Raw genomic sequence first — 22,401 nt, 5'->3', positions numbered from 1 at the left:
TCTGTAAGGCCTCTCTACCCTCAACGGATTCTACAGTTTCTCCTAGTTTAGCATGCTAGGCAAAATTACTGAATGAATTTACATTTGATTCCTGTGTCCAGAAAATTTATAAAAGTATTAAAAAGCACTGGCCCTAAAGGTAAGCACGGGAAACCCCACTGTTAGCTGGATACCGATCTGATGTAATCCCACTTACTATAACCCTTTGAGCCCAACCCATCAGCCAATTGATCACCCAAAGTATTATGGATTTGTCTTGGTATGTGCTGGCCAATTTATCCATAAGGATACTGTAATAGACAACATCAAAAGTTTTGCTAAACCCTACAGGCCTCCCCCTCCATTTTTTTCCCTTCTGGATGAAAGAAGAGATGGATTAAAGAATGCAGATCTTCTTGTTTTCTTCTCTAGTCTGCATTGTTGAGAAGATCAATTTGTGCATGCCAGCATCCATTTACTGCTAGAAACAACAGCCAAAAAGGATTTGTGTGTCATGCCATAGTAAATTTAAGTTAATGATATTTTTTCATAGGATTTTTGAAGTTACAAATAATGCTTTCAAGGGTACTTAACTTTATAGCTTTGATTTTAATGAGAATGGGATTTTATGGTTTCAAGTACGTATTTTAAGCCTCAGCTTGTGTGTCCAGGGTTGGAGCATTCTAGTATTTTTCCAGTAATGGAAGTAAATCTGGAGTCCCCTCACTAGATGCAGCCACAACTAAATAGTAAATGCAATTATCCGAGCAGTGTGCCCATTCGTCAGCATAGAACTGTGAGCAGTCAGATGTAGCCGGCAGAGTGTGATATTGGATCTTAATAAAGAAAGCAGTTCTATTAGTGACACTTCATTCAACCCTTCCTTTTCACTAGGATAAAGACAAGAATATGATTCTAAGTAGAATTATCTATTTCTAAGTAGCATTATTACTAGAGGAAATATATATAGTCATATCTTCACAGGAACTTCACAAATGCTCCCAGCTACAAATTTTCAGAAGGGATCCGAAGAACAGAGCATATGGATCTGTAGAAATTCTGCTAAATATTTTCCTTTCTAACAAAACCAGATAATTTTATAGAATTTTAGTGAATGTTTAGGAATTTAAAGCTGGTTTTAACTTCTAATAAGGCATTCTGATGACTAATATCTAGCAGGATAGGTTCAGTGACCAAGACCAATTTGGATAAATTCCTTTAAATCATATATATTGCCCTAATTTCTTGTGATTCAGATTGATTGACCAGAAAATGTTTTTAAACTGGCTTCTCCATGTGATTTCTGATGTTTTTTTCTCTGAACCCAGTGCTTGTGTCTACCAGGAGAATCTAAAGAACCTGAGTATAATGAAAATTACATCCTGCTGTCTTCTAGCTTAATTTCCAGTTTTTCAGAAAAACCTGAAATACAGTATTTCAGAAACATCAGAAAAGTTACAAATGGCTTATAAGTAGTATTTTCAGAATGTCATGTATTTTTTTTACTTATTTGTTAGACTTCCTTTTCATGAGGGCCTCAGAGATCTCTACACAAATAAAATTTTGTCTATGAGTAGATTTAAATTGTAACTATTTTCTCTGTGAAGACCAGTGCAGCATGAGAACAACATTACTTGTGTTTCTGTTACATGGCATTCCTTAATCAATGTTCAACTGAACTTGTTGACTTGGTGTGCTGGTTTAAGAGTTAACCAGCAGGGGAAATGAACTCAACTCAAAGGAGAGATTATAAGTCAGAATAACAATTTATTAAAATAATACAGTAAGTACAATCATACAAACAAACAATTGGTCTTAACCCATAAAACCCAAATGTATAACCCAGTACTCCGGGGCATGAACAAAGTGGTGTTCCCTGGGCCCCGCTTGAGTCCAAAGTAAAGGGAGAGGGGAAAAACCTGCTGGTGGGAGAGCTGTTGCAGTCTGGTCAAAAGTGGTGGTTGCAGTCCAGCTGGGGGTGGTGGTCTAAGTCTGGTTGAGAGCGATGAGCTGCAGTCTTCCTCTGGATCCCAGGAGTGGTTAAAAAATGTTCCAAGACTCCAAGATTATATATCCTCCAGTTCAGGCAGGAATGCTCAGTGCTTCCCTCAGGGCAGGGAGTTCCACAAAGGGTGTGAGGACAAGAGCATCCTCCTATCTCACAGGCCTCTTAACACCTAGTTTATAGCCTGAGGAGTCAGGCTCTATGGGCAGAGGGTGCGAATAGTGTATTGACAACAGTTTCTGGGAAATGGCATGGGAGGCTATAGAATACACAGTTTTGGGTTACACCCATACCATGATGAACTGATCTCAGCTGTCCTAACTAGGACACTTGGGAGTTAATATTTGAAAAGAATGCGAGCCAGATTTTAAAAGTTTCTGGCATGAAATCAATCTGATCTGTCATCTGACTGTGCCTTTCCACCCTCGCCAGGGTCCCCCCAGTGCCAGTGTTACCACCCTGCTCTGCTAGCACTGCTGCAGGCTGGTGCCCCTAAGGGAGGTTTTGACCCCCATTCCGCCTCAGGCCCTTCCTTGGGCAGCTTCCCACTTCTCCCAGACTTGATCAGCAAAATAATCCACTTGACTGTGAAAAGATGTGGGATAATGAGGGTGGTAGGTACAGATTTACCAGTTAATGCTGTTCAGACTCTTCTGACTCATTTGAATGCAGCAGTTTAGTGGAAGATCAACATTGCGTATTACGTTAGAATGAAAAAGGCATTTTAGCTAGTATGGCTACAGTGCCATGACTTCAGCTTGTTTACGTATCTGCTTCCAGAACTGCCTAATTTTATCATGTCCTTCAACTGGGCAGAATATACATTTTGTGTTCCTCTAAACAAAATGGCATTTTAAAATCCCGTTCTTAAAAGAGTCACCTTTAGCAATAAAGTCAGAAAACAATTTCTTGCCCTAAGTTTCGCAGTAAGTTTAGAAACCAAGGAAAAATTCACCTTGAAACATGGAAAAATCAACATTCAGTGCATTTTGTTATTGTGGAAAGTGTTTACAACTGATGTGCAAAAGTATGAGGAAAGAAATTATAGTGGTTCGTTCTTTGTGCATAGGTTATGGCATTGTAAATTAAAAGCTGACTACAAGCAAAATTGATGCTAGCAGATTTACTGAGGCACTAATGTTTGTACCAAACATAGTTATGGCAACAGTCTTTGGTGTCATCATTATTTTTCCTTGGTAGACTTATTTGTTTGGCAGATGGCTATCAAATGGTTTGATATGGACCAATACTTTCCATTTCTCCTTCATTATGGGTTTTCAGCTGTGGTAAAGAGATAACTGTGTATTTCCATCCTCAATTTTTGCATACCATGCATGCTTCAGCTCTTAGGATATATAGTAAGTGTTTCTGATAAGAAGATAGAGATTTGAACAAAGGAAGAAAAATGTGATGTATTTTCCAACAATGGAAAATTTTGCAGTGTTCAACAAACCCAATTAGGAATGAGGCGAGTTCACTAAACCTGTCTGCACTGAGGCCATTCTAATAATGTTTATATATTAATAGCATTCTGCATTATTCTGATTTTATTACTATTAAATAGAGCTAAATTAGGATAAGAGGGGTTTTTTTTATTTGTTTGGTAGTTTGTTTTGGGCTTTTTTGTCTTTTAAGCCTGGTGTGCTGTAAAGAGAACCCTGTGTAATTGAAAATTGTACAGTTTGTTCTTAATCTTTGATTACTATTTGAACTCCAAGGTTAAAGAGAAATATAGCATGTATCTCCTTGCTATGTTATATCCAGTGGCACATCTGTCTTCAAAGGTTTGCAGCCTCTTTCTGTCTCCTGATCCTGGCTGCCCTTTCCCACATCATGTCACAATTTGATTGCCACTTCTATGTTAATACAATTGTTTGTGGACCGTGCTGTGGATGGGATCACTGCACTAAGCTGACTTAAGAAACTGATTATTTGCTTTGATTAGTGACCCAGTCTGCAGGGCAGACCCATAGACATTTTTAGTGGCACACTGTTGAGGGCAGTAAGTAATGGAACTCAAAGAAAACAGTTAACTCCTATAGCCACAAATATAAACCACAAACCAGACTGGATCTGGCTTGTTTACACTAAGCAGTTGTACTGTGAGAAAAGTATTTAGTTAAATCTGATCACTGACTGAGTCAGGACACCTTGAGAAACAAATAAAATGGGATGTGCAATTCACATATATCATAACAAATATTCACCCAGAGACCACATTCAGACTGCATACATGATCTTAATTCTTTTACTTAGGTGTCTTTTTAAATATTACTTTTGCATCCTTGATTTTCATAATTTTTTTTGTCTTTTTTTTTCAGGAAAGATTAATTAATCAACCATCAATATATGTCCCTTTCCTTTTCATATATCCAGTAAAATATTTTCCAATGTGGCTAATAGATGTAAGTGAGGTATTATTAACTTTAAATTCTGATGAAGGCTCATACAGTTTCATCAATTCTATGGTCCCGATTTGACTGCAACTGCAAAACACCTTGTTAGAATTCTTTGACTGCTTCTTTTTGCAAATGCTTGCAGAACCATTAACTTGAATTCCATGCTCACCATTCTTCCCAAGACGTTCTTTTTTCTGTTATTAAAGTACAGAAGTCTACCAAATGAATTTTTAGAACCTATTATTTTTCTGAAACTTGAAACATAGTCCAACTATGGATATTCAGAGATGATTTCAATGTTTTCTTACATTTCTTTGTTTGAATTAGAAGTCTTTCCCCAGTATCTAAAAGCACAGGATCTAGATGTTTTATAATGACTAATATGAGAATGCAATAAAGGAAATAATTGTTCAGAAAACATTTGCTAGGGACTCTTATAATTGTATATGTGAGCTTAATTTCTTTGGGAGTATTTCAAACATAGCATGTTAGTGTTCTAACAGAAATAGGAATGCATTTCAATTAAAACAAAACAAAACAAAACAAAACAAGAAAAACAAGCCCCAACTGAAAAGCCCAAACTTGAAAATTAAAAGATAAGGTATCCAGCATCATTGGATTAACATTCAGATAAACTTCCTTCAGACATCTGAACGAAAGCTCCAAAGAAAAAAAAATTGCATTCATAGCCATGTGGGTAAGAGGATCCAGAAACCAGATGTTCAAACAGGAACATCTGAGAATGCAGAGTATTCTGTAGATGCTTACACTTTTTTTCAGCTGAGTAACACTGAAAGAATTTCAGATGAGTAATATGGGGAAATTATTATGGAATAACTTAGTTAAATACAGATCAAGAATTATATTTTATGCTGTTTTATCTATAACATATTGTATTATTTGTAATATATTCTTTCATATCCTTTACTTCCAAGCCTCATCTGTCTTGCTAACTACATTTTTGCTTTCTTTCACCATTAAGTTAGATAAAAAGTCAATCGGGGTAAAACTGATAAACTTAGGATATAATATCTGGATAAAGGCAGAGTCTTAATAGAACTCCAAAGAAATGCAAACACAAACCAGTAGATATATCAGCATCCTGCTAATTTTGCTAAGATCTTTTAAATTAGTGTCAGGCTGTTCTGTTAAAGCCATGCAATTTAAATATGTCTAAGGTATAAGCTGGCTTCCCTAAAAAAAAAAAATCCCTGTATCCTCCTCCACATGTGGAAGTGGAGACCCATATACAGCATAAGAGCGTGTCCATGTGGACATTGTGCAACATCCTTGCTCAGTAAGGCACTTAAGCATTTAAATATTAGCATTAGTCATAAGTAAGTACATTGCAGGAGAGTTTTTGTTATTTTCAGCAATAATAATAAAGAAGGTGAACAACATATTTGATTCTTTTGATCCTAACCTATCAACCCTAAATAGTAAGCTAAACATTCATGAAAGATTAATCACTTAGGAAATTAGTATCTTCTTATATTTCAGTGAATGAAACTTCACCAGCGCCATCTGTTCAGTGACAGACAGGATGATGTTGTGGTACACTTCGTCTTGAACCACTCAACCTTCAGACTCTCTCCTGTATAGGTAGCACCTGCAGCAGCCGTCTGAAATAGTCACGATGCCTAAGCATGAAAAGTCAACAGAAGGAAATGGTAATTACAAATATAATTATGCAACTGAAGCACATATTCATTTTCTGCATGTAGTTCAACAGTGTGCAAGTTGTGTTTTCTTCTCATTCTTTTTAGTATAAAATCTTGCTAGTCGTAATTCACTCTTTTTCTCAGAAATATGTTTTATTGTGGAAATTGGCTGGTTATAGCATGGGAGGGTGGCTTTCCACTGGTTAGTAAATCAAAAGAGTGTAACTGCAGCCCTGTTACTTGTCTTACACTTATATGTAATTTATAGGAAAGACTAAAAAGCAGATGTATTTTGTGGCTTCTGAAAGCTGCACAAAAGCAATGCTTACTTTTCTTATTGCTTTCAGTATTTGCTATGAAATGTCAAACATCCTTCACAGTAAGATTAATAATATTTCTATACTTATACTACCCTGTTCTGGATCTAAAAAATATTTTGGTAGGATAATAATGCCCAACAGTTTATTCTGGCAATGTACAAGGCAACTCTTTGATATGAGAAGTGCTTTCTGTTCCCATGGGCAATACCACTCTTTCTAAAATACAGATTTTTTTCATGTGGAACAAATGTAACCTTTATTATCTTCAGCCTGTCAGGGACCTTATTCTAGACTGGTTTCTGAATGAATTCATTAGATCTTGCTAAGTACCGGGGCTGCTTCTACTAAACAGGCTTTCTATATTTTTAATCCATAGTTGTAACATACAGTAGTAATAAAATATTTTCTACTTCCATAGAAAACATCAGAAGGGAATGCTTAGCATTTTTGGCAGAATATAACAGGTAGTTCCCTTTAAAAGTCCATCCTATTTTTTTCCCTTGTGTCTGAGCTCCTCTGTTATTTTTCTTCCCCTCAGTTTTTTTACTACAAGACCATTTACTGATGAATTTAATTTTCAAGCAATTCATGATAATGGAATTCTTTTCAGCATGAGACAAACACAAAATTTAATGCAGCATAAGAAATTACTTAATGGCTTCAACAGAATTTCTGAGTAAGAAACCATATGAGCTTGATGAGAGAACATGTACATTTTTATAAGCATTTAAAATAAGAAAATTCTAAGAATATCAAGGTTCTAAGTTTACCATAAACATCTGCCTTCTACTTGCAAATATCTGACTGAATTGACTTATCTTCTGATTCAGTGATTTTATTGTTCTTTCAAATTCCAGAGGATAGCATTCCTATGGTGAGCCAATACTGCACATTTTGTAACTGGAGAAAGTGGACATCTTTGTGTTGCAGAATCATGATCACTTTTTGACACTTTTTCCTTTTTTTGGATGAAAATTTATGCTACATATACAATTTATAATAAAGTCTAATTATCTTAATTTCAGTTATGGGTAATATTTGGAGATAAGATCATGTAAGTTAACTCAAGACTGTGTTCTGATTTTAGAACACCTGCAAAGCTGGAGCTCCCTTACAAGTAAATATAAGACACTTTCAGAATGTAGTTCTCAATCCACTTCTGGCTTAAAAGGTTCCAAGGGCTGGAGTTATCTAGCACAGGGCCGAGGAGCTAATCTAGTTGTGATTTCTTTGCAACGGGTTTTGCTTCACCATTGCTGACAGTCCTGAGGAATATTCTTGCAACATATGCAAAAAATGCATTCTAGAGCCATACATTTTTGGGGTTTTTTTTATATCTTTAGTGAAGCCATTCTTGGTTTGGCCCTTCTTTTTGTTTCATACTATGTCTTCTGCAAAATCTATGATAGTGGGAAATGTATGGTTCATTATGTGGAATTCATGGCTGCGAATTCATTGTTCCTGGCATCTCATGCAGGAAAAGACAAAGAAAAGCAAAAATATTCAGAGTGTATATTTAAAAGAGAACAGTTGGAAAGTGCCTATTACTCTCTAAATATTATAAAGAGAACATGTGATGAGCTGGTCAAGTCTAGTTATGCACCTTAAAAGAGCTTTCTTCTCATGAGATTGTCAAAAATACAACTGACTTCAAATCCATTAAGAACATTACGTATGTAACTTGAACATAAACTCTTTCCTTCATATTATCATGTATTGTTCTCATTTTAACAGTACTATGAATGAATGAGAATAAGCTAAGTAAATCCCATTTTAGAACCTGAAAAAGTCCGATTGGTATGATTTACTGCAGTCTCAGACTTCTCAGAGTGCATTGAACACTTAATATTCTGATCTTAATTCTTGCAGTAAATACTGCAATTAAAATGAAAAATTGCCCACCATCACACAATGCAATGTGAAGACACAATGCACGTGTGGCATCTCCTTGTTGTTTTATTAGAGTAACCAATGGCTCCTGCAAGCTCATTAGTTCTCTAGTGTTGATTAAGGCAAAGGACTACATGGTTAGATCTTTGTGGGCAGAGGCAGGGAAAATGTAGATGTGCATACAGATATGGTGTAAGATATAGAGGTCTGGAAACTTTTATGCATGTTTTCCTGAAGGTGGTGAAGTATGAGGGGCTTCTCACTGAATTATCTTCCTCCTCTATCTTCTGTAGGTTTTATAACAATAAAATCAGATTTGGCTCAAAATTCTTGCTCTGAAATTGTGCAATAAACCTATTCATCCCTGAAGAGAAAGTTTGTCTAAGAGAAGTCCTGACCCACAAACTGAGAGGCAGTTTTCAAACCTTGGCATGTTTAAGTACAGCCCAGAAGGAAACTGGAAAGAGGACAGTGTAATCAGATGATGCATCCAATGCCAGCCATGGTGTCAACATGACCTGTGTGAGCTCAGTCTCTGTCATTTTAGTAGAACATCAGTAATCAGTAATTTTTCCTTACTAATGGAGAGCAAATGAGCTATTTATGGATGTGAATTGAATGGATTCCATTTGCTCTCTTGTAGTCCTCAACTGTAATTTTCAAATTTTGACTGGGCTACAATTAGCTGGACAAACTCTCTTCACTGGCAGTCTGCAGAGAGGAAAAGCTTATTGTCCCTGAGCAAACTTCTGGAAATTCTTTATGTGTATAAGTCTGTAGGACACAGCATATATATTAAGACTAGAAAGTCTTCCAAGACCCTGGTGTCTCTATGACATTGTAGTATAAATAGTCTGCCTACTTTACTATTTATGATCTTGCCAATTCAGATGGGAAGGATAAGCACGATATTACCTTCTATATGTGTAACTGAATAGGAATTATTATTTTACTTTATAAATTCACAGCTATTGCTGGACAGAACAAATTTTTTGTGTTTTGTGATTTTTCTTTTTTGTCCATTGGCAGAAAAAATTGCAACACTAAGTGGGAAAAAGAGAGGAAAAATCAAGCATGGTCTCAAATACAGAGTATAATGATTGTTCTATACAGGTAACTTTTATTTGAAATTTCAGTGTTTCAAATTCCCTTCTTTTGGGCCTGAGGTGGGCTAAGGTGTTTTTCCCAATGTCTGGAAACAGACTAAGAGGATGAGATCTCTAGTGTTAGGGTTTCAAATCTTGGATGTTGAAGTCTACACTAATTCACTCTTGCAACAGAATTTCTGTGAGATCTTGGTGTATTATTTCTGATGTGTTTCACAGCTGTTGCTTGTAGGGATATTTACTGGACCTGAAGTGTTCTGAGATACTCTCATATTTACATGATCAGAAAGAAAAACACAGAAATGTACGTAAATACATAGAATTGAATATTGTGCAGCTCTTCCCTCTTTTTGACTAGTACTTCACAAGCATTTATTCTCTAATATAACCTTGTGTTGCTGACATTTCTACATGTTGGGCAGTCAGTTTGTTATCTATCTAGACTGATGTCTTTCCAGCACTGAAAAATGCCCAGCACAGTCCAGTTCAGAGGAATACACAGTAATTGCTTGCACAGCTCTATTGGTATACCACCTATTTCTTTGGCTTGACAATTAATAAAATAGAAATTTATCTTATAACATATACAAACAATCTGACAGCATTTTTTGATATACAGATTACTTTGCGTAGTGCTGAATTTTTTGTAGCACCAAAATGCAGAATTGATTAACAGCAGTCAGTTTCACATAGCAGTAATGGGAGCAGGGTATTACAACGAGTCACATTGCGTGAGATAGTTCCAAGAATCATTATGCCTCTCACAGTGAAAATCAAGAAAATTGTGTCAGTATGGAATAAAGTTTTAAAAGATCCAAACCATGAAATCTGAGTAGTAGCCTCGATAGAAGGTGTACAAAAAACTTGGGAAACAAGATAAGGACAAAACAGCCCCCATAATCTGCTAAATAGGCACCTCACAGAGCAAAGACTGTGGTGTTACTAATTTTTTTTCTGTCCTTAGTTCTGTCAGCAGCCAACATGCTAATGTTTAGAGCTCTCACCTGAGCTGTCTGCTGTTCTGTCTTGTGTCTGTGACATGCAGGTTAGACTGAGCCCGTATTCAGGATGCCCTCTTTTAGCCTTGTTGGCTCATTTGTGGCTATAGTCTAAATAAGACTTCAGGTAAAATGATAGTTTACTCAGATTACACTGTCACTGCCCTTAATCTAGAAAGATGAGAACGTTTCCCTTAAACTACTGTGGAAAAAAAATAAGAAAGTGATTGTATTTCCTAGAGCAAAAGGAGTTATGGACTATATCTTCAAATATACTTAATGATATATACAAATATACTGTCATTAGGACAAGATGATGTATCCTGGAAGATATAGCAGTTGAGCTTTTGCTCTGGGTCACATAAACTCAAATTAGGTGAGTCAAAGGCTAATAAGCTGATACTACCCCTATGAATATTAATACTGTGAAGATAAGAGGTCTTATCAATCCTTTTCTAGAAAAATGAGTAATTCTAGACAGTGCTTTTGTGAGACTTAGTTGATTTTATTGGAGGATTCACCAAACTTTTGATAAGCAGGATCACATGAAGATCTGTTTAAAAAATCCCAAGACCAGTATATGAACTTCCCCTATAGTGAGGATTTTGTTCCTGCATCAGATACTACATTTTAACTTTAACAGGCCACAGCATCAAAAATGCCCTTGGCTTCCTATAGTATTCTATTACAGTGTCTGAGGAATGCACTCTACTGTTTCTCTATGTTGCAGTTTATAGCAGAGCATTTAAATTAAGTGCTACACTGCACTTATATATAGTGTCACCATGAAGTGTAATTTGTGTATTGTTGAAATACTTCTCCAGTAATTCAGTAAGACAGGGTTTTCCACAAGCACCTAAATTGCTGAGTTATGGGCTGCCTGTCCTGTCCCTTTCCTCTTTGAAAAGTATTATAGAGTGTATCACCTGTAGTAGCTTTGAAATAATAATAACAAGCACAGTAATGTTTTTATCTCTTATTGCTCAAATACACAACCAACTAACAACACAAGTCTTTTATGGGGCGTGCAAAACAGAGAAAGACAGTTATTAATACCTCTTGTCTGAAATACAAGTCTCCAGGGGTAGCTGCAATGTGTCTGCTGTGTGGGGTGGTAATGTAGCTTTCATGCAGTCATGCCTATACACTGTTAAGGACAGATCTTGGGGTGGCAAAGCTCTTCTATCCCCTCTACTCAGAGATTTTTTTCCCTCCTGAACAGCACTAACTGCTATAGGAGCTGTCACAAGTGAATAACTTTTAGTTCTATGGTGAGCTTCAGCTTTTATGTTGGTGACACAGCTCATGGAATAAAGTAGGGAGCTAGAATACTGGAGGACTGGAGAGTCCTCCAGTATTCTAGGAATAAAAAGGAACTGGCTTCCAGTTCCTTTTAAAAATAAGTTAAATGCTTTAGTAAAAGCATTAGTAAAATGCTTTCTGCATCTGCATCATACCCAAAGACCTGGAAGAGATCTCTTATTCTGTAGATACACCAGAGGAAGAAGGGCACACCACTATGTGTTCATATCAACACATTTTATCTTTCTATGAAGTTTAGTTTGGAGATACAATTTTAAATTTTTGCAGAAAAAACATTTTAAGCTGCATCTGTACTCTCTGGGTGTGCTTATAGCACCCACTTTTCTTCTAGCTGCATGATTCCATGTAATCACTGGCCGTGTTTTCTAGGTTTGTTTTGTGGCTATATCTATTTCTGTTTGATTTCATGTGTTTTCTTTATTTCTTTAAAAATTTGTCTTTATCTCTCATGTGTCTGATCATTTAGATGCAAAAAACCCAAACCCACACTTAAGTTAATATTCAGATACGCTCCTCTGTAGTAGCGTTCTCAATACTTTCTTCAAGCAGTCTGAAATCTGTAAATTAGCTTAGGACTTCATTTTATCTCAAATGTTGGATTCAGTGTAGCAAATTTATTTTCCTCATGCTATTAGAGTTAGACAGACTCCAACAGCAATCTTCTACCCTGTTTAAGTCTCTATGTTGCATAGTCCCTTCTCACTTTCACTGTTACCTGAATATGATGTTAACATGATGTCAACTCAAGCTTAATACACTTCACTGCTAATGCACATTTCAGTATATATGATAAACCTCCTCGTGTTTGCTAGTTGTATATGCCCATCAGACTCTGCATTGAGGCCAATATTTTACCATTAAAGTGCTTTTCTGGGAAATTCTGTTTTTCGGCTGTAGGAGATCAGCAAAAAGATTAGTTTCAATAAAAAAGTGTCTTACTGTTGCATGTGAAGTATCTGTTTAGAGATGTCTGTCTTCATCTTTGCAAGCTTTCAATAGCAACACAATGATCTTTGTCAAAAGATGATCCTGTTACTGTCAGCAGCAGAAGGTATGTGTCCAGGCAGAACAAAGGAGCACTTATTGACGCATTACACTGATAATGCTGAATGATAATATTTTTGCACAATCTTAAAAATTATGGTGCAGATGCTGGGGAAGTGATAGAAAGTGTTAATCACAATTGAATGTTTTGTGGAGGAAATACATACACTCCAGTTGTAAAATGCCAGTCAAATTCTGGATAATAACTCTTTGCCTGTTACTGCACAAAGAAGACCCTAGATTCTTTCTTGTTTGCAGCCTTACGCATTTTACTGCTTTTCTTTGATATTAAGTAAAGTTAAGAAGTTGTGCTTCATGGTTATCTACAGTAGTCCCTAAATAAATTGAACTGCATATAAATTTTCAATGAATCACTAGTGGCTTAGTAAAATGTATGAAAGGAACTGGGGAACTAGGGAATGGTTGAAAAAAGAATATAAAGAACAATTATAGATGAATGAAAAAGGAAGATATCTGTAGTTTCTTCTTGCCTGAAAACTGTGACTGTAGGGATCATTACACGTCACTTGTTCTCTCTGTACAGAGGGGAAATTAGACAACAGACACATTGAACATGCATAGTGTATAGGAGTGGAATTACTGCTACCTATTTCTACTATTTCATGGTAATATCTGTTAATCTTCTCATTAATTTCCTACTACCATCTATTTCTATAAATTCCACTGATGTGTCTAAGCTGCTCTCCCACATGTAGAAACTCAAGAGAATCCATTAGCACCTGACTTCTCACGTGTTGCTTCTGAAGAAACATTGCTAAGGAATATTAGTAGCAGTTTCAGAAGTGACCTGTTGAGTAACATGTTCATACCAATGTTTTCAGAGAGCATATCAATTAGATATTATGACAGATATGATTACATATGAGAGGAGTATTTTAATTTATTCTCTATATAAGCATGATCTCAGTTTGGATAATTTTCTGCTTATTGATGGGCAACAGAGACATCATCTCTTATTAAATTTATTGAGACTGAGAAAATTAAGCAAGAGACCCACTCCAAACCACAGATGTTTCTGAGGAGAAACACTATTCTTCTGAAATAGACTATCTCTCTAAAGCCTTCAACATTTTTATTGTCTCATGAGTGGTAGAGTGGGACTGTGGTACAGCATACAAGTGAGCTAGATCAAGTTTTGTCACTATGCTTAGAGATTTGGTTGCTGGAACTTAGTGTAAATCTCCTTCTTCTGGAACTGCCCTCTTCAGCTATGTTGCAGCTATGAATCTTCAAGCCCTCCAGTCAGACAAATCAGAAAATTATTCTTTTACTCTTCTTTAATCTCAGCCAGTCCTTTTTCTTTCATGTTTAAGAAAATCTTTGAGAATTCTCTGAGAAGTATTTTCATCCTCCTTGTTCTTCTTCAAACTGTAGAACATTTTTAGAATTCTCCTGTCCTACTTATTTTTTCCATGAGAGAGAGTTCATGGCATCACTTTGAGGTTTATGTATTTGAGCGCTGAAGGAAAGTGGAACTATTTTTTCTGTTTTCATCTTATTTCTTGAAAACTATTTGCAGTGTTCCAAAACCCCGTGTTCATTAAATGGTGTAAAGGAGTACAAAGCAGTAATTGCCAAGAATTTCTTGAAAACTCTGCATTCCTAATGACCAATCCACACTTCCTGTGCACTGGCCTTTGTTTTCACTCCACAGATGGCAGTGGTGACAATGAAGAAGGCAGTGCAGCTGAGAATGAAGAAAACGTCAAAGGAACAGGTCAGTAATGTGGATTATTTTGAGGCAGATTCAGATATTTTCTGACTATCAGTATGAATGAAAGAGTAGGAAAGGTCTCCTTCTAACATACTGCCTTCTCTCATGTGTTTTTATTTTTCTAAATTGATCACAGATAAAGGGAGGAAGAGAGCAACTCCAAGAACTGCAAGAAGCCACGGCCGGGGGAGAGCCAGGCATGGTGATGAAGAGAATGAGGATGATGAAGATGGGACAAGGAGAGCTGGGCATCACAGGCACAGAAACCGTAGAAGAGGACGAGCAGCTGGAAATGAGGGCAGTGATTCTGATACAGAAGCTGCAAAAGCCAGGAAGAACCAGGCAAACCAGAAATCCAAGGAAGATGATGAAGAAGAGGAAGATGGGAAAGGGGGTAAGAGTGGGAAAGGCAAAAATGAGAAGAAAGTGGACAAAAAGCCTGATAAGAAAGGGAAAAAAGAGAAGGCAAATAAGAAGAAAAAAGACAAAAAGAAATCAGGATCTGGGTAATTCAGTAATTTTTTTTTCTTACAATAAAGCCTGCATAAAACTTGCTTTCATTTACAGCTGTGAAATACCAAGAGTCAGCAGGACTCATATGTTACAGCTGAATTAGAGCCAGACAGATATATTTTTTCCTGGAGTAAGGAAGTGCTGGGTGAGTGAAATGGGAACTTTCCACAAAGTCTTATCTAATTCAGTGGAGTGAAGTCAGAGTTTTGTCACAGGTCCAGGGTGGGACCTCAGGAAATGACCAGTCAGACCCTTTTGGGACTGCTGATACCCCGCAGATTAGGTCAAATCTGGTCAGGCAGAATGAGAACTCAAGCCAGGGTCACCCTTATTGTGGCTAAAGATCCAAGGTTTATGAGCTGTTCTCTAGCGAAAGGGAGAGAAAATGATAGAGGAGAGAAGAAAATGACAGAGAGAGCTGATAACAGGTGAGATCTCTCCTGCTTTTTCCTTTCTAGAAAAATAAGATCCCCCAAACTCCAAGCTGATAACCCGACAAACAGCCAGGGTCTAGTTTTATTTCCAGCATAGAACTAAAATCTTGATGCTTCTCACGTTCTTTTTTCCCAGCCAGGTTCGAGCCAGATTTTTTATAAAAGATTGGTGTCAAAATTTCAAAAACCCAGAACCAAGGACTGAGATGGGATTTTCCAGTCTGTCTCTCACTCACTTCCTCTTAAATATCACTGTTCAACTTTCCAAAGCATCTAATGCAACCAGGGGTCTTTAGAAGAACCCACTGACATACAGCACTTCAAGAAATCATTTCTATTTTTCTGACATCCCAGGATTCCTTTGCTCCTTGTCCCTCCTTGTGCTTTTGAAAGGAAGCAACCCATGGGAATGGTGTATAATGCAGCAAATGGAGCTAGGCATGGTTTTCTCAATAGAGAGGGAGAGAAAATCCCATCCTGCATTCAGTACTTACTACAGCTTTTTCTATTCCCAGAGACATTACTGGAGAGAACAGTGGGAGTGAAAGGAAAGAAAAAAGTACAATGAGATATGTTGTTGTATTAATTTGTCTGGTATCTCATTTCTATATACTTCTACTTCATTTCCTTTCCCTATGAGAGTACCTAAAATCTTACAGCTGCAGCTAGAGCATCATCACCTCACCACTGTGAGTTCGGTTGGACTCTTAGGAAGCTGGTTACACTTGCAGGAACAATCATTGGGTGCCAGATGCTTCCCCAAGAGTTCTGCCCGCTCTATCTGGAATGCTGAAGGTGTAGTGCTGGTTCACCTGCAGCTCTGCACTTCATGTGCAAGCTTTGCTTTTCATACTTAAATAAATTACAAGTCTACGTGAAGTGTGTCCTCCCTTCTGTGCAAGTGTGAAGTCTCAAAGTTAACTAAAATTAACACGAAGTATGTTTTTCTGTGAAAACTTCCATCCTATCTGAGTTTGGATGATGTTTTTTTGTTCCTGCTTTTGTTCGAAGCTCTGATTCTGACTCCGAGGAGGAGCCAATTACAGAGGAGGAATTGGCCAAGCTGAAAGAAGAGGTAGAAGAAAAAAAGAAACTAATTGCCACGCTACGAAACAAACCATGGAAAATGAAAAAGAAGTTGTCTGTCCTGAAGTACGGTTTGTTTTTCATAATGAATATCTGCTATTCTGCTTTGCACTTTGCACTGTTTTTCTGAATTATTGCTGTAATTTTCGACCTACTCACAAAATTAATTTCAAAACATTTCTAATCTCTCTTTCCCAGGATGTGTTTTCACAGTAAGTAGAGGTAAATGGTATTGCAGATCAGTGCTTTCTTGTCCCTGTAGAGCTGAAATCAAATATGAAAAAGTAATATATTTTTCTTTTTGGAATTTCCATTATAACCCCATGCAAAATCTTTCCTTTTTTACAGTTAGGTTGATGATGGTAAATTCTACCATTGGTAAGATTAATATCTCATTAACATCTCGCAGAAAAATGAGAAATTCCATGATTACCTCAAGATTGCTGGGAGCAGAAAAGAGGATTTATCTCTCTAGTCTAAATTTTTTGAAAGAAAAATGGATTTTTTTCAACTTAGGAAAAAGCAAACTGATCGGAAACTGAACTTGCATTTTGGTTCATTTTAACACATACCACATAGAAAACTGCCCTAGCAAACCTATTGCTATATTTTCACAAAAGCTAAAAATTTTCATTTACAGTTAAATTTCCACCAAGCACAGAAATTGTGTAAATGGAGAGAAATTAATTCTTTTGTCAAAAACTGATATGCTCCTCTGTTTTGAATAGCTCATTCCCTGCAGCACTGATCAAATGCCAACAAAATCCATGTACATAAAGACTGGTATTATTGGCATTATTCTTGCACATGTGAAAAATGGACACATGCTGGCTTTAATCGCCTTAAACTTGTAAATCAATAATGTGACTTTTGAATACTCATACATTAACATTTCTTACTCTTGAGGCTCTTGGTAAACAGTTGTTATTAGTGAGTATTTCCCTATGTCATCTGCTTCTTCCCCTGTGGAGGATTTAGAGTATTTTGAGATGTGTGGAGAAAAAGAACAACCTATCTTAGAGATAGAAGAACAAATTGCCCAATTCTTTGTATTCCAGCTTTCACAGTAGAGGGATACTTCTCTGGAGATTTCTTCTCAGCATTATGAAAAATGTTATTTAGTGTAAGCCAAAACAAACCTCACTTCCACATTTTTTTCAGTATCAGCACCATTTTTTCCCCCCAAGAATGAAAAAAAGTACTGTCCAGGAATATTCCATATATTCATGACAAAATAAGACCCAAAAATTATACTCTTTTCTTATTATTTTGAACACTGAATGTTAGCATCGATTAGGACTTTTCACTGTAAATGTTATTTTTTTAAAAGAAGTGTTGTCAGAACAAACAATTTTTTTGGGAAATATTTAATTTCCTCTAAAATTTGTGTTCTAAAAAAAATAATAAATTTAAAATTGTTCAAATAGTTTGCTTCAACGTTCTCAAAGTAACTTTTTTTTATGGCTTAGAAAGTATATGGTGGGAAAGATGATTTATACTTAGCTTCAGTGACTGCTTTGCAAAATGGTAAATCTTTTCCTTCATTATTCTGTTCTGAAAATGTATGATCAAACAATAACTTTAGAACACAGATGCAGAACTAGTTACTCTGCAGATATGCCTTCTGTTGAAACATGGCTGAGAGCTCATTGTGAAAATAAGATTCTTTATAGAGCTGCACTGGCGATTTAGATCAGCTCTAATTTCTAATTTAGATCCCTGTGTCTAAAAAGATGTATTTCAAACAGCTCATAATTATTCTCTGAAGAACTGTGACTAGATGAGGCTACTGCTTTGTTGCAGAGTGTCCTTCTGTGGTTTGAAGTTGAGCTGTACCGATATGGTCAGACTCTAACCTCATCTTGAGATATTATGGTCAGATCTTCAGAGGTCTGGAGATACAAAAAAAGTGAAGCAGAAGACACAGAGAGGGATGGAAACATATTATGCAGAAATAGCATCACCACTTTCCTAGGCCTTAAGCAATATATATGTTAGGCTGGGGACATAGTGGTCTGAGAGTTTAAGCGTGCCTGGAATCCAGACTTTTTCTCAGTTCCAAGACAAATATTCTCTATCAGGAGAGTTTTCTTGATCTATTCATTTTCCTTCCACTGATTTATATGGTTTGTGAGGGCTGTTGTTTTATATTTCCTATGGGAGATGATAACTTGTGCACATTTCTTCTTGTCACTGCACACTCAGGTCAGCACAAAATTACCTGAAGAGCCATCAGATGATAATGACCATCAATCATTACTTACACACCTGAGATTTAGAGAGGGGGGTAAACTATTGAAAAGATTTCATTGACAGAGTCCCTTAGGAGTCAGTACTGAGGGGAAAAGGAGTCCAGGAAGGCTGGATATACTTTAAAAAGGAATTTTTAAATATTCAGGAGCAGGCTTGTTAAATATTCAGGAGCTGGCTTCCTCCCCATGTGTAGGAAGACAAGTTGTCGGGTGAAAGACTAGACTGGTTAAATAGAGAACTTAGGCTTGAATTTAGGCAAATAAAAAGAACCTATCATTTCTGGAAGGAGGGTCAGATAACTTGAGAGGACTGCAAGGATGTCATGAGGTCATGTATAGAGAAGATTAGAATGGCCAAAGCCCAACTGGAATTTAATTTGGCTGCTGCAGTTAAAGACAACAAAATAGCTTCTACAAATACCTTGGCAGCAAAAGGAGAGTCAAGGGGTGTCTCCATCATTTGTTGAATGCATAGGCACCATCCTGAGAGTGTTTAACAGGTATCTGGATCTGGCAGTGGGTAATATGGCTTAGTGGTTTAAGGGTTACAGTGGTAGTGCTGAGTTGAAGGTTAGACTGAATGATCTTAAAAGTCTTTGCCAACCTTGACTGATCTATGATTCTATGATTTTTGGGTTAGAAGATACAAAAAAAATAAACCTCATGGACCACAACTTCAGCTGCTGCAAATTGGTAAACATCCAGGGAAAGCTATCTCAACCTACCTCTGAGGGTCTACTTTTGGGAACTGCATCCCTGTGTGTGCATTTTTTCTGTTTGAGTTTTGCAACAATATGAAGGAAAGGGTTGAGTTTAAATGCTGTGTTACTGTATTTGCTTCTGGTATACTCATCTCACTGCCCTTATTAATCCTCATACACTTGAGATAATCAAAAGTTTGTGCTATAAAATCACAAAGTCTGTTAGTAAGTATGTAGTTTATATCCAACAGCAAAGCTTGTCATAGTACTAATATAAGCAGAGAATTGAGCACGAGAATCCAGAAATGTGCCGACATTGGTCTCACTTTAAAGTTGTACCACAAGCCAGTTAGTAAACTGTGAAAACATGTGAAATACAAATAAATAATAAAATGTATATTTATATAAAAAGACAGTACAGTGCCAAGCTTAGGCTTTTTTAAGGACTTCCAGGTAAACACAGACCATAAAGAAAGACATGAGAACTTTTTGGTTCTTTTTTTTTTCCCTAAGAAAATCAGAGCAGTACAAAGTCTGCATAGGATCACAGAATGGTTTGTGTTGGAAGGGACCTTAAAGGTCACCTAGTTTCAACTCCCTGCCATAGGCAGGGATGCCTTCCACTAGACCAGGTTGCTCAGAACTCTATACAACTTTGCTTTAAACATTTCCAGGGTTGGAGCACTCATAGCTTTTCTGGGCAACCTCTTCCAGTGCCTCACCACCCTCACAGTAAAGAATTTTTTTCATAATATCTAACCTAAACCTACTCTCTTTCAGCTTGAAGCCATTCCCCCGTGTCCTGTCAATACATCCTCTTGTAAAATGTCCTTCTCCATCTTTCTTATTCTGGAAAACTGCAGTTAGATCACCCCAAAGCCTTCTATTTTCCAGGCTGAACAAACCATGTTCTCTCAGCCTGTCCTTGTAGGAGAATTTCTCCATCCCTCTAATCTACTTTTTGGTCCTCCTTTGGACTTACTCCAACAGTTTGATGGCCTTCCTATGCTGGGTACTCCAGTGCTGAATGCATCACTCCAGTGTATCAGAGTGGCAGAATCACCTCCCTCACCCTGCTGGCCTTGCTGCTGTTGATGCAGTCCAGCACATGGTTGGCTTTCTGGGCTGTGATTGCACATTGCTGCGCCATGTGCAGCCTGTCATCTGCCAGCACCCCCAAGCCCTTCTCAGGAGGGCTGCTCTTGACCTGTTCATCCCCTAGGCTGTTTGATTGCTCCAAACCAAATGCAGCACCTTGCACTTGGCCTTGTTGAACTTCATGAGATTCTCATGGGATCACTTCTTAAGCCTGTTCAGATCCCTCTGGATGGCATCCTGTCCTTGAAGTGTGTCAACAGCACCACTAACTTCATGTCATCTACAAATTTACTGAGGGTGCACTTGATCCCTTCATCTATATCATTAACGAAGATACTAAATGACACCAATCCCAACACAGACCTCTGAGGGACACCATTTGTCACTGATGTCTGTTGGGACTCTGAGCCACTGACCACTACCATCTGGATTTAACCATATGACCAATTCCTTACTCATTTAACAGTCCACTTATTGAGTCCATATCTCTACAATTTAGAGAGAAGAATGTTGTAGGAGACCTTGTAAAGGCTTTACAGGAGTACAGGTGACCCTTCCCTTGTTCACAGGTGTAGTCACTCCATCATAGAAGGCCACATGCTAGGGAGAGAATATATTATGGTGATTTTTCACTTATTTTTTAGCATAATTTATTTTATTACAGGACTCAGATTACCCATCAAGACAGGTGAATTGGAAATAGGATTATTTTGATAAACATGCAGACCCCAAAGATACATTAAGATGCATGTATAAGATAGTGAAAAATTCTCATCTTTTGATGCACTCTTTGTACTCCCATAAATCAGTATTTAATCTCTTACTGTGGACATACTGGCAGTCTTGGAGGCCAGACTGGTTGTCCTGGAGGCCAGCTGGATATTAAATAACACTGTAATTTGCCCATTATTACTGCTGAACAGCTTTTCAAGTGGCTTGTGCCTGACAACAGTTCTTTTGAAATATGTTTTTAGCCAATCTTTTTAAGACTTGGAGAAGTCCTGGATGATCAGTATTAATGTGACATTTCTTTTTAATGAGTTTCTAGATCTTAGAGTCTGAAACCTTCCTGACCTGTTACTGAAAGATGTGATCAATCCACTTAAATCCAATTCATTAGCAACAACCTCTGAGAGCTGTAATTCATCCTCTCTCTGCAACACAGAAGTGCCCGAGGTACCATACACCTAGCACTTTGGAAGCTGTAACTCCACACCTAATATTAATTATTAACTCAGGCTTCTCCAGGACAATAATGCCTGGCCTCATGAAACATTTACTAGTTCTTGCATCTGTAATTCACTTAATAAGCTTTCTCTGAAGTTTCTTTAAACTCACAGTTAGCTAAAGGGGCACACTTTGGCCTATCTTGTGATATAGATAATTTACCTATAACACGATACCAGTAATTACAAAGCTCTGTTTTGTTGCTCTGTGTTGATTTTGACACATCCTCATGTTAGTGAAGTCTCATTACTTCCAAGTGGGCATGAATATGTATGTATGTTATGTGCTTTTGTTTTTTGTTGTGGTTTCTAAAGTAATTATAAGACTACTTTTTATTACTTGATCGTTCTTCCTGTTCTCACATTTTATTCATAGCAAAAGAGAAATGGAGGAAAGGACAAAGTGTGACAAAAGGCTGCAGTGATGTACAAATAGAGGTCTTTCAGTGAGATAGTTTAGACATCAAGGTATAAATCTTAATTGAGTAATCTATTGAATTATATTTAACAAAAAAACAGTGTGTGTCACAGATATGGAAAGGACATGGCAAGCCTGGTCCCTGACTGAAGTCCCTAACTGATGCCAAGTTTTTGCTGAACTTTAAGGCCAGGAGGCTTAAGTAACCCACGA

The 22,401-nt window shown here is 37.2% G+C and overlaps 1 protein-coding gene across 1 annotated transcript in view; it reads left to right on the top strand.

Annotated features, from left to right (window-relative positions):
* Nucleotides 1-6,019: 6,019 nt before the first annotated feature.
* Nucleotides 6,020-22,401, top strand: part of TMC1 (transmembrane channel like 1) — a 54,991-nt gene continuing 38,609 nt past the window's right edge. The window contains exons 1-4 of the mRNA XM_017807225.1: nucleotides 6,020-6,053; nucleotides 14,401-14,463; nucleotides 14,597-14,966; nucleotides 16,419-16,559. Coding sequence (XP_017662714.1) covers nucleotides 6,020-6,053; nucleotides 14,401-14,463; nucleotides 14,597-14,966; nucleotides 16,419-16,559 — 608 coding nt within the window. The remainder of the gene's footprint in view (nucleotides 6,054-14,400; nucleotides 14,464-14,596; nucleotides 14,967-16,418; nucleotides 16,560-22,401) is intronic.

The sequence above is a fragment of the Lepidothrix coronata genome, unplaced genomic scaffold, assembly GCF_001604755.1.
Source record: "Lepidothrix coronata isolate B3197 unplaced genomic scaffold, Lepidothrix_coronata-1.0 Scaffold18, whole genome shotgun sequence".
Classification (NCBI taxonomy): domain Eukaryota; kingdom Metazoa; phylum Chordata; class Aves; order Passeriformes; family Pipridae; genus Lepidothrix; species Lepidothrix coronata.
The sequence above is the reverse complement of the archived record's forward strand: the minus strand, read 5'-3'. Positions and strand labels throughout refer to the sequence as shown.